We start from the raw sequence: 18,678 nt of genomic DNA on the forward strand, positions 1-18,678 counted from the left end.
TTGTTTTAGGGGTGCTGGTCTTGTCGTTGGGGTGCTGAGGGGATCTGGGCTGTGTTTTTGGGGTGCTGGGCATTGCTTTTGGGGGTGCTGGGCATTGTGTTGGAGGTGCGGGGCTTTTTTTGGGGGTGCTGAGAGGATCTGGGCCTGGTTTTAGGAGCGCTGAGGGTATCTGGGGCTTTTATTGGAAATGCTGGTCTTGTCATGGGGACGTTGAGGGGATTTGGGCCTTGTATTGGGAGTGCTGGGCTTTGTGTTGGGGGTTCTGATGGGATCTGTGTCTTTTTTTGGGGGTGGTGAGGGGATCTGGGCCTTGTGTTAGTAGTGCTGAGGGGATCTTGGCCTTGTTTTGTGAGTGGTGGGTCTTGTTTTGCACGTGCTGAGGCGATCTGGGCATCTGGGCATCTGGGCATGTTTTGGGGGTGCTGGGCCTTGCTGTGGGGGTGCTGAGGGGATATGTTGGGGGTGCGGGGCTTGTGTTGTGGGTGCTGAGGAGATCTGGGCATTTTGTTGGGGGGCTGGGCTTATGGTGGTGCTGAGGGGATCTGGGCCTTGTGTTGGGGGTGCGCGGCTTGTCATGGGGGTGCTGAACGGGATCTGGGCCTTATGTTTGGGAGTGCTGGGCCTTGTTTTGGGGTGCTGGGCCTTGTTTTTGGAGTTCTGGGCTTTGTTTTAGGGTGCTGAGGGGATCTGGGCCTTGTGTGGGGGGTTCCTGAGGGGATCTGGGCGTTGTATTGGGGGTCAGGGCGCATACAAGGTGTGAAAAGCAGCAGAGCGGCTGCAACGCTAGTCAGGCTCTCTCCTGGTGCTGGAGACAGTGGGGTGGGGGGACAAGCGGCAGGTCCTCGTCCCAGGAGCTGCCCAAGACGTGGGCACTCGTCGTGGCGCCAAGGGGAGAAGCCATCTGGCAAGCAGCGCCCAGGAGGCCGTACCGGGGCGGTCCGGCTGGATTTCCTGCCACAGACAGCTCTCGCCACGCCAGCCAGAAACGCAGCAGCCTCCACCGCAGCCTTCTCCATCGCCAATTGTTATTGGAGCGGCTCTTGGAGGGGCAAGGGGGAAAGGATTCCCCACATTTTCACTTTTTTTTTGGGGGGGGGGTGGCACATTTCCTTTCTGATTTGCAACTATTTCTTTTTTTTTTCTCCCTGTCTTTTGGCAGATGGAGGGTGGTGGTTGCCCATATTTGAGCAACTTGTGTGCAGGTTTTTAAAATGTATTTCCTGAGGAAGTTTTTTACAGCCTTGAAACTCTCCAGGTTTTTTTCCAGCAGGTTTTTTTTCTTCTTTTTCTTCTTCCTCCCCCACAAGCAATCACCCATAGGGGTCATTTATTTACTTACACACTGTGGGTTTTATTTATTTACCCATGGGAAGGAGGCTGGGTTGGGGTTTGGCTGTTCTTTGTTTTTCAGCAGCTCCCCCTTTCCCCTCACCCCCCCCGGCATTTCCTTGGGGCGTTCCTGATTAATTTTCACTCGGGGGTTACGGAGTCAGGCGCAGGGGCAGGGGGTGGGATGCCCTCTCCCCCCGAGCAGCTGGTTGTGGCTCCATTACTCCTTTTCTCCGGAGCCCGTTTTCTCTGGGCATTTCCTCACTCCCTGCTGGCCCGGGGAAGCTTCTAGAAGGTGCCGGAGCAACAGCTGCGGTAGGAGCCTCCTGATTGGCGGGTGTGGGAGTGTTAGCTGTGTCCTGATTGGCGGGTTGTGGATGGCAGCGTGGGGCGGGGAGTGAAGCCTTGTCTGTCCCTGCTGAGGGGATCTGGGGGTTGTGGGGGGTGCGGGGGGGATCTGGGGGTTGGGGGCGCTGGGGGTGTTTTGGGGGCAGAGAGGCGGGAGGCAGGGCAAGGGGAGGCCTTGGCTGCAGAGGTCTGCCCCTGCGGCAGGTGCTGGAATGGGGAGGGCACTAGTGTGTGCCTGTGGCCTGGGCAGGTGCCGCAGGAGCGGGGGGAGGCGCAGGCCGGGGCAGAGCAGGATGCAGCCCAGAGGCAGAGAGGTGGGCATGGCCGTGCTGAGCTGCCGAGGCCAAGAGAGGATTGTGGTGGTGGTGGGGGGGTGCTGAGAAGAGGGCAACAGCAACATCTGCACTGCACAGGCAGAGCCGGCTCCGTTGTGCTGACAACCAGGCGGTGCTGGTGAGCGATGAAGGCCATGAGCTGCTGGACTGCCTCCCAAAAGTTGCACACAAAGAGTGGCCGGCGCACGTGAGACATCGCCAGCGCATCGTGCAGAAGCCTCCAGAGGCCCAGAGCGCAAACTGGGCATGAGGTGCAAGCTGCCTCGGCCCTCAGATGCCCAACGGGACAGGGCCTGCGAGATTGCTGGTGGGGCGCTGCTGGCGCATCGGAGGCTCGAAGGCATCATCTTGGGCTGCTGCAGAAGGGCAGGTGAGAGGCAAGTGGGGGACGGAGCAGGCGCAGAGGCGGCAAGAGGCGGAGAGCAAGGGCTGGCCTGAGAAGAAGCAAGGGGCTGCTGCTCATGCAAAAGAGCCAGCAGCACACTTGTGCTGCACTAGTGCGAGAGCTCTGCCGAGGACAATGAGGCAGAGAGAGAGGAAGGAGGAGGCTGGAGGTGAGCAACCACATGCAAGAGTGAGTGCGGCACTGTGCAGCTGGTCGCAGCAAGAAATCGCCGCTGCTGCCGGCGCCCACGTGCCTCTGGCGCAGGCAAGGCTTGGCAGAGGAGCTGCCCTCGCTCACTCTGTGTGTGCCTCTTCTTGCAGCAGCCTCTGTGGTGCACAAGGAAGCGGAGGAGGAGTATGGAGCAAGGCAGGAGGCAGGGTAGGCAGAGGCCTTGGCTGCAGGGCATCAGGCTGTGCGAGAGACCGTGATGCGGGGGGCTCCCTGAATGTGTGCCTGTGGGCCTTGCAGCTGCGGCGTGGCCCTGGGGAGACTGAGGGCAGGATGGAGCCCAGAGGCAGAGAGGTGCTCATGGCGTGGCTGAGGTGCAGAGGCCAAGGAGGGGATGGGTGTTGGGAGTGCTGAAGAGCAGGCAATGGCTTAGGGAGGGCCAGGGTAAATGGAAAGGCTGCCGCAGAGCTGCCTGAAAGGCTGCCTGGTGCTGAGACACAGCCCAGGCGCCCGGTGCAGGTGTGTCTGCAGGGCCCCTCTGTGCGGCAAGGCTGAGTGCCTTTGGGGCCTGCCTGGTGCAGGGGTGCCTGCTCAGGGGCAAAAGGGAGCCCTGAGGGAGGGTTGTCACCTGCTTTCTGCCTCCCAGGTGGAGCAAAGAAACATTGGGCAGCATGCGAGTGGCCCCATGCTGCCTATGGAAGATGCCCAGGTAGTGCTGGCTCTTGCCTGGCCAACAGCAGCCCCTGGCAGTGGCTCTGGTGGCTCTCAGCTAGGCAGGAGTGCTGAGGCAGAGGTGTGGTGGCATGCCACTCAGAGGGGAAGGCAGAGCTGTGACTGTGTCGCTGCGTGTGCTGCCAAGGGGCTGTGGGCAAGAGGAGCGGCCACAAGCCTTGTGCCTTGTTGTGACCCAGGTGAGCTGCAGCTCCAAGCATCTGCGGAGGCCTCCAGAGGTGGAGACAGGAACAATCGGGAAGCTGCATGAGCTGTGGCATGCGCAGTGGTGGAGGGCATGCAGGCTGCCTGCCGGGGGGTGAGTAGCCCCATTCAAGAGGCTGCAGCTGAGGCTTTCAAGGAGCCATCGACACAGTCTCTGCACTCCCAACACAACGCCCAGATCCCCTCAGGACGCCAATAAGCCCAGCACCCCGAACACAACGCCCAGAACCCTTCAGCACCCCCAAAACACCGCCCAGATCTCCCCGGAACAAGGCCCAGATCCCCTCTACAAACCCCAGGTCATACCCAGCACCCCAAATACAAGGCCCAGATCGCCCCAGCACCCCCACGACAAGCCCAGCACCCCCAACACAACGCACAGATCCGCTCGGAAACCCCAAAACAAACCCCCACAACAATACCCAGATCCCCTCAGCACCCCAGTAAGCCCAGCACCCCCAAACCCAACGCCCAGATTTTCCAAGACAAGGCCCAGATCCCCACTACAACCCCCAGGTCAAGCCCAGCATCTCCAATACAAGCCCCAGATCCACTCAGTACTCCCACAAGCCCAACACAACAAACACACAGCCCAGATCCACACAGCAACCCCACAACAAGCCCAGCACCCGCAATACAAGGCCCTGACCACTCAGTACACCCAGGACAAGCCCAAGACCTCCAAAACAATGCCCAGATCCCCTCAGCACCCCCACTAAAAAAAGACCCAGCACCCGAAATACAAGCCAGGATCCCCTCTGCACCCCCATGACAGCTCCAGATCGCTGCTGCAAGCAGAACACAAGGCCCACCACCCCCAACACAATGCCCAGATCTCCTCTGCGCCACGGAAAAAAGGCCCAGCACGTCGAAAACAAGGCCAGATCCCCTCAGCACGCCCACTACAAGCCCAGCACCTCGAAAACAACGTCCCGATCCCCTCAGCAACCCCACCACAAGCCCTGCACCCCCAACGCAATGCCCAGATCCCCTCAGCACCCCTATCACAAGCCCAGCACCCGCAACACAATGCCCCGATCCCCTCAGGACCCCCACAACAAGGCCCAGATCCCCTCAGCACCCCCAAAACAAAGCCTAGCAGCTCCAACACAACGCCCAGCTCCCCTCTGCACTTCTACAAAAAGCCCAGCAGCCTGCATGACAAGCCCAGCACCTCGAAAACAAGCCCCAGATCCCCTCAGGACCCCCACAACAAGGCCCAGATCCTCTCTGCACCCCCACAATAAGGCCAGAACCCGCAACACAAGCCCAACACCTCGAAAACAATCCCCAGATCCCCTCAGCACCCCCAAAACAAGGCCCAGATCCCATCAGCAACCCCCAACACACACCCAGATCCCCTAGGCACTCCCACAAGCCCAACACAACAAACACACGGCCTAAATCACGTCAGCACCCCCACCACAAGCCCAGCACCCCCAACACAACGCCCAGATCCCTTCAGCACCCCCACCACAAGGCCCTGATCCCCTCTGCACTCCCAAAACACATCCAGCACCTCGAAAACAAGCCCCTGATCCCCTCAGTACCCCCAATACAAGGCCCCGATCTCCTCAGCACCCCCAACACAAGCCCCAGATCCCCTCAGCACCCCCAACACAATGCCCAGCACCCCCAACACAAGGCCCAGATTTCCTCTGCACCACGGAAAAAAGGCCCAGCACCTCGAAAACAAAGCCCAGATCCCCTCAGCACCCCTACCAGAAGCCCAGCACCCCCAACACAATGCCCCGAGCCCCTCAGCAATCCCAAAACAAGGCCCACATCCCCTCAGCAAACCCATTACAAGACTAGCTCCCCCGACACAAGGCCCACATCCCCTCAGCACCCCCAAAACAAGGCCCAGCAACTCCAACACAACGCCCAGCTCGCCTCTGCACTTCCACAAAAAGCCCAGCAGCCTGCATGACAAGCCCAGCACCTCGAAAACAAGCCCCATATTCCCTCAACACCCCCACAAGAAGGTCCGGATCCCCTCAGCACCCCCATGACAAGCCCAGATCCCCTCTGCACTCCCACAAGCCCTACACAACAAACACACAGCCCAGATCCCCTCTGCACCCCCATAAGAAGCCCAGCACCTCCACCACAATGCCCAGATCCCGTCAGCACGTCCACGACAAGCCCAGCGCACCCAACACAAGCCCCAGATCCCTTCTGCACTCGCACAACACGCCCAGCACCCCCAACACAAGGACCAGATCCCCTCAGCACCACTATGACAAGTCCAGCCCCCGCAACACAAGGCCCAGCTCCCCTCAGCACCCCTAAAACAAAGCCCAGCAACTCCAACACAACGCCCAGCTCCCCTCTGCACTTCCACAAAAAGCCCAGCAGCCTGCATGACAAGCCCAGCACCTCGAAAACAAGCCCCATATTCCCTCAGCACTCCCACCACAAGGCCCAGATCCCCTCTGCACCCCCAAAACAAGGCCCGCCCGCGCAACACAAGCCCAGCACCTCGAAAACAAGCCCCAGATCCCCTCAGGACCCCCACAACAAGGCCAGCACCCGCAACACAAGCCCAGCACCTCGAAAACAAGCCCCAGATCCCCTCAGCACCCCCGACACACAGCCCAGATCCCCTAGGCACTCCCACACGCCCAACACAACAAAAACACGGCCTGAATCACCTCAGCATCCCCACCACAAGCCCAGCACTCCAAAAACAACGCCCAGCACCCCCAACACAACGCCCCGATCCCCTCAGCAACCCCAAAACAAGGCCCACATCCCCTCAGCAAACCCATTACAAGACCAGCTCCCCCGACACAAGGCACACATCCCATCAGCAGCCCGACCACAAGCCCTGCACCCGTAACACAACACCCAGATCCCCTCTGCACACCCACCACTAGCCCAGCACTCCCACAAAAAGCCCTGCACCCCCAGTGCAAGACCTAGCTCTCCTCAGCACCCCCACCACAAGCCCAGCACCCCCAACACAATGCCCCGATCCCCTCAGCAACCCCACCACAAGGCCCTGATCCCCTCTGCACTCCCAAAACACATCCAGCACCTCGAAAAGAAGCTCCTGATCCCCTCAGTACCCCCAATACAAATCCCCGATCTCTTCAGCACCCCCAACACAACGCCCAGATCCCCTCTGCACCATGACCACAAGACCAGCACCCGCAACACAATGCCCCAGATCCCCTCAGCAACCCCAAAACAAGGCCCACATCCCCTCAGCAAACCCATTACAAGACCAGCTCCCCCGACACAAGGCCCACATCCCCTCAGCACGCCCAAAACAAGGCCCAGCAACTCCAACACAACGCCCAGCTCGCCTCTGCACTTCCACAAAAAGCCCAGCAGCCTGCATGACAAGCCCAGCACCTCGAAAACAAGCCCCATATTCCCTCAACACCCCCACAAGAAGGTCCGGATCCCCTCAGCACCCCCATGACAAGCCCAGATCCCCTCTGCACTCCCACAAGCCCTACACAACAAACACACAGCCCAGATCCCATCTGCACCCTCATAACAAGCCCAGCACCTCCACCACAATGCCCAGATCCCGTCAGCACGTCCACGACAAGCCCAGCGCACCCAACACAAGCCCCAGATCCCCTCCGCACTCGCACAACACGCCCAGCACCCCCAACACAAGGACCAGATCCCCTCAGCACCACTATGACAAGTCCAGCCCCCACAACACACGGCCCAGATCCCCTCTGCACCCCCACAACAAAGCCCAGCACCTCAAAAAAAATGCCCAGATCCCCTAAGCACCCCCACAACAAAGCCCCGCACCCCGAACACAACGCCCCGATCCCCTCAGCACCCCCACCACAAGCCCAGCACCCCCAACACAACGCCCAAATCCCCTCAGCACCCCCACCACAAGCCCCAGATCCCCTCAGCACTCCCACAAGCTCAACACAACAAACACACCGCCCAGATCCCCTCTGCACACCCACCACAAGCCCAGCACCCCCAATGCAATGCCCAGATCCCCTCAGCACCCTACATCACAAGCCCAGCACCCCGAACACAACGCCCAGATACCCTCAGCACCCCCACCACAAGCCCAGCACCCCAAACACAATGCCCAGATCCCGTTAAGTACCCTCATGACAAGACCAGCACCCCCAACACAACACTCAGCTCCAGTGAGCAGCCCGAAAACAAGCCGAGCACCCCCAACACAACACCCAGATCCCCCAAAACAAGGCCCAGCACCTCCAACACAATGCCCAGCTCCCCTCAGCACCCCCCAAAAAAAGCCCAGCCCCCGCAACACAAGCCCATCACCTTAAAAAGAAGCCCAATTCCCCTCAGCACTCCCACAGGCCCCACACAACAAACACACGGCCCAGATCCCCTCTGCACCCCCAAAACAAGGCCCTGATCCCATCTGCACTCCCAAAACAAGGCCCAGCACTCCCACAACAAGCCCAGCACCCCCAGTGCAAGACCTAGCTCTCCTCAGCACCCCCACCACAAGCCCAGCACCCCCAACACAACGCCCAGATCCCCTCAGCACCCCCACCACAAGGCCCTGATCCCTTCTGCACTCCCAAAACACATCCAGCACCTCGAAAAGAAGCCCCTGATCCCCTCAGTACCCCCAATACAAATCCCCGATCTCCTCAGCACCCCCAACACAACGCCCAGATCCCCTCTGCACTCCCACAAGCCCTACACAACAAACACACAGCCCAGATCCCCTCTGCACCCCCATAAGAAGCCCAGCACCTCCACCACAATGCCCAGATCCCGTCAGCACGTCCACGACAAGCCCAGCGCACCCAACACAAGCCCCAGATCCCTTCTGCACTCGCACAACACGCCCAGCACCCCCAACACAAGGACCAGATCCCCTCAGCACCACTATGACAAGTCCAGCCCCCGCAACACAAGGCCCAGCTCCCCTCAGCACCCCTAAAACAAAGCCCAGCAACTCCAACACAACGCCCAGCTCCCCTCTGCACTTCCACAAAAAGCCCAGCAGCCTGCATGACAAGCCCAGCACCTCGAAAACAAGCCCCATATTCCCTCAGCACTCCCACCACAAGGCCCAGATCCCCTCTGCACCCCCAAAACAAGGCCCGCACGTGCAACACAAGCCCAGCACCTCGAAAACAAGCCCCAGATCCCCTCAGGACCCCCACAACAAGGCCTGCACCCACAACACAAGCCCAGCACCTCGAAAACAAGCCCCTGATCCCCTCAGTACCCCCAATACAAATCCCCGATCTCTTCAGCACCCCCAACACAACGCCCAGATCCCCTCTGCACCATGACCACAAGACCAGCACCCGCAACACAATGCCCCAGATCCCCTCAGCAACCCCAAAACAAGGCCCACATCCCCTCAGCAAACCCATTACAAGACCAGCTCCCCCGACACAAGGCCCACATCCCCTCAGCACCCCCAAAACAAGGCCCAGCAACTCCAACACAACACCCAGCTCGCCTCTGCACTTCCACAAAAAGCCCAGCAGCCTGCATGACAAGCCCAGCACCTCGAAAACAAGCCCCATATTCCCTCAACACCCCCACAAGAAGGTCCAGATCCCCTCAGCACCCCCATGACAAGCCCAGATCCCCTCTGCACTCCCACAAGCCCTACACAACAAACACACAGCCCAGATCCCCTCTGCACCCCCATAAGAAGCCCAGCACCTCCACCACAATGTCCAGATCCCGTCAGCACGTCCACGACAAGCCCAGCGCACCCAACACAAGCCCCAGATCCCTTCTGCACTCGCACAACACGCCCAGCACCCCCAACACAAGGACCAGATCCCCTCAGCACCACTATGACAAGTCCAGCCCCCGCAACACAAGGCCCAGCTCCCCTCAGCACCCCTAAAACAAAGCCCAGCAACTCCAACACAACGCCCAGCTCCCCTCTGCACTTCCACAAAAAGCCCAGCAGCCTGCATGACAAGCCCAGCACCTCGAAAACAAGCCCCATATTCCCTCTGCACTCCCACCACAAGGCCCAGATCCCCTCTGCACCCCCAAAACAAGGCCCGCACGCGCAACACAAGCCCAGCACCTCGAAAACAAGCCCCAGATCCCCTCAGGACCCCCACAACAAGGCCTGCACCCGCAACACAAGCCCAGCACCTCGAAAACAAGCCCCAGATCCCCTCAGCACCCCCGACACACAGCCCAGATCCCCTAGGCACTCCCACACGCCCAACACAACAAAAACACGGCCTGAATCACCTCAGCATCCCCACCACAAGCCCAGCACTCCAAAAACAACGCCCAGCACCCCCAACACAACACCCCGATCCCCTCAGCAACCCCAAAACAAGGCCCACATCCCCTCAGCAAACCCATTACAAGACCAGCTCCCCCGACACAAGGCACACATCCCATCAGCAGCCCGACCACAAGCCCTGCACCCGTAACACAACACCCAGATCCCCTCTGCACACCCACCACTAGCCCAGCACTCCCACAAAAAGCCCTGCACCCCCAGTGCAAGACCTAGCTCTCCTCAGCACCCCCACCACAAGCCCAGCACCCCCAACACAATGCCCCGATCCCCTCAGCAACCCCACCACAAGGCCCTGATCCCCTCTGCACTCCCAAAACACATCCAGCACCTCGAAAACAAGCCCCTGATCCCCTCAGTACCCCCAATACAAATCCCCGATCTCTTCAGCACCCCCAACACAACGCCCAGATCCCCTCTGCACCATGACCACAAGACCAGCACCCGCAACACAATGCCCCAGATCCCCTCAGCAACCCCAAAACAAGGCCCACATCCCCTCAGCAAACCCATTACAAGACCAGCTCCCCCGACACAAGGCCCACATCCCCTCAGCACGCCCAAAACAAGGCCCAGCAACTCCAACACAACGCCCAGCTCCCCTCTGCACTTCCACAAAAAGCCCAGCAGCCTGCATGACAAGCCCAGCACCTCGAAAACAAGCCCCATATTCCCTCAGCACCCCCACAAGAAGGTCCAGATCCCCTCAGCCCCCCGACACACAGCCCAGATCCCCTCTGCACTCCCACAAGCCCAACACAACAAACACACAGCCCAGATCCCCTCTGCACCCCCGTAACAAGCCCTGCACCTCCACCACAATGTCCAAATCCCCTCCACACTCGCACAACACGCCCAGCACCCCCAACACAAGGACCAGATCCCCTCAGCACCACTATGACAAGTCCAGCCCCCACACCACACGGCCCAGATCCCCTCTGCACCCCCACAACAAAGCCCAGCACCTCAAAAAAAATGCCCAGATCCCCTAAGCACCCCCACAACAAAGCCCCGCACCCCGAACACAACGCCCCGATCCCCTCAGCACCCCCACCACAAGCCCAGCACCCCCAACACAACACCCAAATCCCCTCAGCACCCCCACCACAAGCCCCAGATCCCCTCAGCACTCCCACAAGCTCAACACAACAAACACACCGCCCAGATCCCCTCTGCACACCCACCACAAGCCCAGCACCCCCAATGCAATGCCCAGATCCCCTCAGCACCCTGAACACAACGCCCAGCACCCCCAACACAACGCCCAGATCCCCTCAGCACCCTGCATCACAAGCCCAGCACCCCGAACACAACGCCCAGATACCCTCAGCACCCCCACCACAAGCCCAGCACCCCAAACACAATGCCCAGATCCCCTTCAGTACCCTCATGACAAGACCAGCACCCCCAACACAACACTCAGCTCCAGTGAGCAGCCCGAAAACAAGCCGAGCACCCCCAACACAACACCCAGATCCCCCAAAACAAGGCCCAGCACCTCCAACACAATGCCCAGCTCCCCTCAGCACCCCCCAAAAAAAGCCCAGCCCCCACAACACAAGCCCATCACCTTAAAAAGAAGCCCAATTCCCCTCAGCACTCCCACAGGCCCCACACAACAAACACACGGCCCAGATCCCCTCTGCACCCCCAAAACAAGGCCCTGATCCCATCTGCACTCCCAAAACAAGGCCCAGCACTCCCACAACAAGCCCAGCACCCCCAGTGCAAGACCTAGCTCTCCTCAGCACCCCCACCACAAGCCCAGCACCCCCAACACAACGCCCAGATCCCCTCAGCACCCCCACCACAAGGCCCTGATCCCCTCTGCACCCCCATAACAAGCCCAGCACCTCCACCACAATGCCCCGATCCCGTCAGCACGTCCACGACAAGCCCAGCGCACCCAACACAAGCCCCAGATCCCCTCCGCACTCGCACAACACGCCCAGCACCCCCAACACAAGGCCCAGATCCCCTCAGCACCCTGCATCACAAGCCCAGCACCTCGAAAACAAGCCCCATATTCCCTCAGCACCCCCACAAGAAGGTCCAGATCCCCTCAGCACCCCCACCACAAGCCCCAGATCCCCTCAGCACTCTGCCAAGCCCAACACAACAAATAAACAGCTCAGATCTCCTCTGCACCCCCAACACAAGGCCCAGCACTCCCAAGACAAGGCCCAGACCCCTCAGTACCCCCATGACAAGCCCGACACCCCCACAACAAGACCCAGATCCCCTCTGCACATCCACCACTAGCCCAGCACTCCCACCACAAGCCCAGCACCCCCAGGGCAAGACCTAGCTCCCCTCAGCACCCCCACCACAAGCCTAGCACCCCCAACACAACACCCAGATCCCCCAAAACAAGGCCCAGCACCTCCACCACAATGCCCAGATCCCGTCAGCACGTCCACGACAAGCCCAGCACCCCCAACACAAAGCCCAGATCCCGTCAGCACGTCCACGACAAGCCCAGCGCACCCAACACAAGCCCCAGATCCCCTCTGCACTTGCACAACACGCCCAGCACCCCCAACACAAGGCCCAGATCCCCTCAGCACCCTGCATCACAAGCCCAGCACCCCAAAAACAAGCCCAATTCCCCTCAGCACTCCCACACGCCCACACAACAAACACACGTCCCAGATCCCCTCCGCACCCCCAAAACAAGGCCCTGATCCCATCTGCACTCCCAAAACAAGGCCCAGCACTCCCACAACAAGCCGAGCACCCCCAGTGCAAGACCTAGCTCTCCTCAGCACCCCCACCACAAGCCCAGCACCCCCAACACAATGCCCCGATCCCCTCAGCAACCCCACCACAAGGCCCTGATCCCCTCTGCACTCCCAAAACACATCCAGCACCTCGAAAACAAGCCCCTGATCCCCTCAGTACCCCCAATACAAATCCCCGATCTCTTCAGCACCCCCAACACAACGCCCAGATCCCCTCTGCACCATGACCACAAGACCAGCACCCGCAACACAATGCCCCAGATCCCCTCAGCAACCCCAAAACAAGGCCCACATCCCCTCAGCAAACCCATTACAAGACCAGCTCCCCCGACACAAGGCCCACATCCCCTCAGCACCTCCAAAACAAGGCCCAGCAGCTCCAACACAACGCCCAGCTCGCCTCTGCACTTCCACACAAAGCCCAGCAGCCTGCATGACAAGCCCAGCACCTCGAAAACAAGCCCCATATTCCCTCAGCACCCCCACAAGAAGGTCCAGATCCCCTCAGCCCCCCGACACACAGCCCAGATCCCCTCTGCACTCCCACAAGCCCTACACAACAAACACACAGCCCAGATCCCCTCTGCACCCCCATAACAAGCCCAGCACCTCCACCACAATGTCCAGATCCCGTCAGCACGTCCACGACAAGCCCAGCGCACCCAACACAAGCCCCAGATCCCCTCCGCACTCGCACAACACGCCCAGCACCCCCAACACAAGGACCAGATCCCCTCAGCACCACTATGACAAGTCCAGCCCCCACAACACACGGACCAGATCCCCTCTGCACCCCCACAACAAAGCCCAGCACCTCAAAAAAAATGCCCAGATCCCCTAAGCACCCCCACAACAAAGCCCCGCACCCCGAACACAACGCCCCGATCCCCTCAGCACCACCACCACAAGCCCAGCACCCCCAACACAACGCCCAAATCCCCTCAGCACCCCCACCACAAGCCCCAGATCCCCTCAGCACTCCCACAAGCTCAACACAACAAACACACCGCCCAGATCCCCTCTGCACACCCACCACAAGCCCAGCACCCCCAATGCAATGCCCAGATCCCCTCAGCACCCTGAACACAATGCCCAGCACCCCCAACACAACGCCCAGATCCCCTCAGCACCCTGCATCACAAGCCCAGCACCCTGAACACAACGCCCAGATACCCTCAGCACCCCCACCACAAGCCCAGCACCCCAAACACAATGCCCAGATCCCGTTCAGTACCCTCATGACAAGACCAGCACCCCCAACACAACACTCAGCTCCAGTGAGCAGCCCGAAAACAAGCCGAGCACCCCCAACACAACACCCAGATCCCCCAAAACAAGGCCCAGCACCTCCAACACAATGCCCAGCTCCCCTCAGCACCCCCCAAAAAAAGCCCAGCCCCCACAACACAAGCCCATCACCTTAAAAAGAAGCCCAATTCCCCTCAGCACTCCCACAGGCCCCACACAACAAACACACGGCCCAGATCCCCTCTGCACCCCCAAAACAAGGCCCTGATCCCATCTGCACTCCCAAAACAAGGCCCAGCACTCCCACAACAAGCCCAGCACCCCCAGTGCAAGACCTAGCTCTCCTCAGCACCCCCACCACAAGCCCAGCACCCCCAACACAACGCCCAGATCCCCTCAGCACCCCCACCACAAGGCCCTGATCCCCTCTGCACCCCCATAACAAGCCCAGCACCTCCACCACAATGCCCCGATCCCGTCAGCACGTCCACGACAAGCCCAGCGCACCCAACACAAGCCCCAGATCCCCTCCGCACTCGCACAACACGCCCAGCACCCCCAACACAAGGCCCAGATCCCCTCAGCACCCTGCATCACAAGCCCAGCACCTCGAAAACAAGCCCCATATTCCCTCAGCACCCCCACAAGAAGGTCCAGATCCCCTCAGCACCCCCACCACAAGCCCCAGATCCCCTCAGCACTCTGCCAAGCCCAACACAACAAATAAACAGCTCAGATCTCCTCTGCACCCCCAACACAAGGCCCAGCACTCCCAAGACAAGGCCCAGACCCCTCAGTACCCCCATGACAAGCCCGACACCCCCACAACAAGACCCAGATCCCCTCTGCACATCCACCACTAGCCCAGCACTCCCACCACAAGCCCAGCACCCCCAGGGCAAGACCTAGCTCCCCTCAGCACCCCCACCACAAGCCTAGCACCCCCAACACAACACCCAGATCCCCCAAAACAAGGCCCAGCACCTCCACCACAATGCCCAGATCCCGTCAGCACGTCCACGACAAGCCCAGCACCCCCAACACAAAGCCCAGATCCCGTCAGCACGTCCACGACAAGCCCAGCGCACCCAACACAAGCCCCAGATCCCCTCTGCACTTGCACAACACGCCCAGCACCCCCAACACAAGGCCCAGATCCCCTCAGCACCCTGCATCACAAGCCCAGCACCCTGAACACAACGCCCAGATACCCTCAGCACCCCCACCACAAGCCCAGCACCCCAAACACAATGCCCAGATCCCGTTCAGTACCCTCATGACAAGACCAGCACCCCCAACACAACACTCATCTCCAGTGAGCAGCCCGAAAACAAGCCGAGCACCCCCAACACAACACCCAGATCCCCCAAAACAAGGCCCAGCACCTCCAACACAATGCCCAGCTCCCCTCAGCACCCCCCAAAAAAAGCCCAGCCCCCACAACACAAGCCCATCACCTTAAAAAGAAGCCCAATTCCCCTCAGCACTCCCACAGGCCCCACACAACAAACACACGGCCCAGATCCCCTCTGCACCCCCAAAACAAGGCCCTGATCCCATCTGCACTCCCAAAACAAGGCCCAGCACTCCCACAACAAGCCCAGCACCCCCAGTGCAAGACCTAGCTCTCCTCAGCACCCCCACCACAAGCCCAGCACCCCCAACACAACGCCCAGATCCCCTCAGCACCCCCACCACAAGGCCCTGATCCCCTCTGCACCCCCATAACAAGCCCAGCACCTCCACCACAATGCCCCGATCCCGTCAGCACGTCCACGACAAGCCCAGCGCACCCAACACAAGCCCCAGATCCCCTCCGCACTCGCACAACACGCCCAGCACCCCCAACACAAGGCCCAGATCCCCTCAGCACCCTGCATCACAAGCCCAGCACCTCGAAAACAAGCCCCATATTCCCTCAGCACCCCCACAAGAAGGTCCAGATCCCCTCAGCACCCCCACCACAAGCCCCAGATCCCCTCAGCACTCTGCCAAGCCCAACACAACAAATAAACAGCTCAGATCTCCTCTGCACCCCCAACACAAGGCCCAGCACTCCCAAGACAAGGCCCAGACCCCTCAGTACCCCCATGACAAGCCCGACACCCCCACAACAAGACCCAGATCCCCTCTGCACATCCACCACTAGCCCAGCACTCCCACCACAAGCCCAGCACCCCCAGGGCAAGACCTAGCTCCCCTCAGCACCCCCACCACAAGCCTAGCACCCCCAACACAACACCCAGATCCCCCAAAACAAGGCCCAGCACCTCCACCACAATGCCCAGATCCCGTCAGCACGTCCACGACAAGCCCAGCACCCCCAACACAAAGCCCAGATCCCGTCAGCACGTCCACGACAAGCCCAGCGCACCCAACACAAGCCCCAGATCCCCTCTGCACTTGCACAACACGCCCAGCACCCCCAACACAAGGCCCAGATCCCCTCAGCACCCTGCATCACAAGCCCAGCACCCCAAAAACAAGCCCAATTCCCCTCAGCACTCCCACACGCCCACACAACAAACACACGTCCCAGATCCCCTCCGCACCCCCAAAACAAGGCCCTGATCCCATCTGCACTCCCAAAACAAGGCCCAGCACTCCCACAACAAGCCGAGCACCCCCAGTGCAAGACCTAGCTCTCCTCAGCACCCCCACCACAAGCCCAGCACCCCCAACACAATGCCCCGATCCCCTCAGCAACCCCACCACAAGGCCCTGATCCCCTCTGCACTCCCAAAACACATCCAGCACCTCGAAAACAAGCCCCTGATCCCCTCAGTACCCCCAATACAAATCCCCGATCTCTTCAGCACCCCCAACACAACGCCCAGATCCCCTCTGCACCATGACCACAAGACCAGCACCCGCAACACAATGCCCCAGATCCCCTCAGCAACCCCAAAACAAGGCCCACATCCCCTCAGCAAACCCATTACAAGACCAGCTCCCCCGACACAAGGCCCACATCCCCTCAGCACCTCCAAAACAAGGCCCAGCAACTCCAACACAACGCCCAGCTCGCCTCTGCACTTCCACACAAAGCCCAGCAGCCTGCATGACAAGCCCAGCACCTCGAAAACAAGCCCCATATTCCCTCAGCACCCCCACAAGAAGGTCCAGATCCCCTCAGCCCCCCGACACACAGCCCAGATCCCCTCTGCACTCCCACAAGCCCTACACAACAAACACACAGCCCAGATCCCCTCTGCACCCCCATAACAAGCCCAGCACCTCCACCACAATGTCCAGATCCCGTCAGCACGTCCACGACAAGCCCAGCGCACCCAACACAAGCCCCAGATCCCCTCCGCACTCGCACAACACGCCCAGCACCCCCAACACAAGGACCAGATCCCCTCAGCACCACTATGACAAGTCCAGCCCCCACAACACACGGACCAGATCCCCTCTGCACCCCCACAACAAAGCCCAGCACCTCAAAAAAAATGCCCAGATCCCCTAAGCACCCCCACAACAAAGCCCCGCACCCCGAACACAACGCCCCGATCCCCTCAGCACCACCACCACAAGCCCAGCACCCCCAACACAACGCCCAAATCCCCTCAGCACCCCCACCACAAGCCCCAGATCCCCTCAGCACTCCCACAAGCTCAACACAACAAACACACCGCCCAGATCCCCTCTGCACACCCACCACAAGCCCAGCACCCCCAATGCAATGCCCAGATCCCCTCAGCACCCTGAACACAATGCCCAGCACCCCCAACACAACGCCCAGATCCCCTCAGCACCCTGCATCACAAGCCCAGCACCCTGAACACAACGCCCAGATACCCTCAGCACCCCCACCACAAGCCCAGCACCCCAAACACAATGCCCAGATCCCGTTCAGTACCCTCATGACAAGACCAGCACCCCCAACACAACACTCAGCTCCAGTGAGCAGCCCGAAAACAAGCCGAGCACCCCCAACACAACACCCAGATCCCCCAAAACAAGGCCCAGCACCTCCAACACAATGCCCAGCTCCCCTCAGCACCCCCCAAAAAAAGCCCAGCCCCCACAACACAAGCCCATCACCTTAAAAAGAAGCCCAATTCCCCTCAGCACTCCCACAGGCCCCACACAACAAACACACGGCCCAGATCCCCTCTGCACCCCCAAAACAAGGCCCTGATCCCATCTGCACTCCCAAAACAAGGCCCAGCACTCCCACAACAAGCCCAGCACCCCCAGTGCAAGACCTAGCTCTCCTCAGCACCCCCACCACAAGCCCAGCACCCCCAACACAACGCCCAGATCCCCTCAGCACCCCCACCACAAGGCCCTGATCCCCTCTGCACCCCCATAACAAGCCCAGCACCTCCACCACAATGCCCCGATCCCGTCAGCACGTCCACGACAAGCCCAGCGCACCCAACACAAGCCCCAGATCCCCTCCGCACTCGCACAACACGCCCAGCACCCCCAACACAAGGCCCAGATCCCCTCAGCACCCTGCATCACAAGCCCAGCACCTCGAAAACAAGCCCCATATTCCCTCAGCACCCCCACAAGAAGGTCCAGATCCCCTCAGCACCCCCACCACAAGCCCCAGATCCCCTCAGCACTCTGCCAAGCCCAACACAACAAATAAACAGCTCAGATCTCCTCTGCACCCCCAACACAAGGCCCAGCACTCCCAAGACAAGGCCCAGACCCCTCAGTACCCCCATGACAAGCCCGACACCCCCACAACAAGACCCAGATCCCCTCTGCACATCCACCACTAGCCCAGCACTCCCACCACAAGCCCAGCACCCCCAGGGCAAGACCTAGCTCCCCTCAGCACCCCCACCACAAGCCTAGCACCCCCAACACAACACCCAGATCCCCCAAAACAAGGCCCAGCACCTCCACCACAATGCCCAGATCCCGTCAGCACGTCCACGACAAGCCCAGCACCCCCAACACAAAGCCCAG

At 60.3% G+C, this 18,678-nt stretch overlaps 1 protein-coding gene across 1 annotated transcript in view; it reads left to right on the plus strand.

The window, feature by feature from the left end:
• Positions 1-2,532: 2,532 nt before the first annotated feature.
• Positions 2,533-18,678, plus strand: part of LOC138066521 (otoferlin-like) — an 85,551-nt gene continuing 69,405 nt past the window's right edge. The window contains 2 exon segments of the mRNA XM_068936387.1: positions 2,533-2,566; positions 2,718-2,775. Coding sequence (XP_068792488.1) covers positions 2,533-2,566; positions 2,718-2,775 — 92 coding nt within the window.

The sequence above is a fragment of the Struthio camelus genome, chromosome 3 (assembly GCF_040807025.1).
Source record: "Struthio camelus isolate bStrCam1 chromosome 3, bStrCam1.hap1, whole genome shotgun sequence".
Taxonomy (NCBI): domain Eukaryota; kingdom Metazoa; phylum Chordata; class Aves; order Struthioniformes; family Struthionidae; genus Struthio; species Struthio camelus.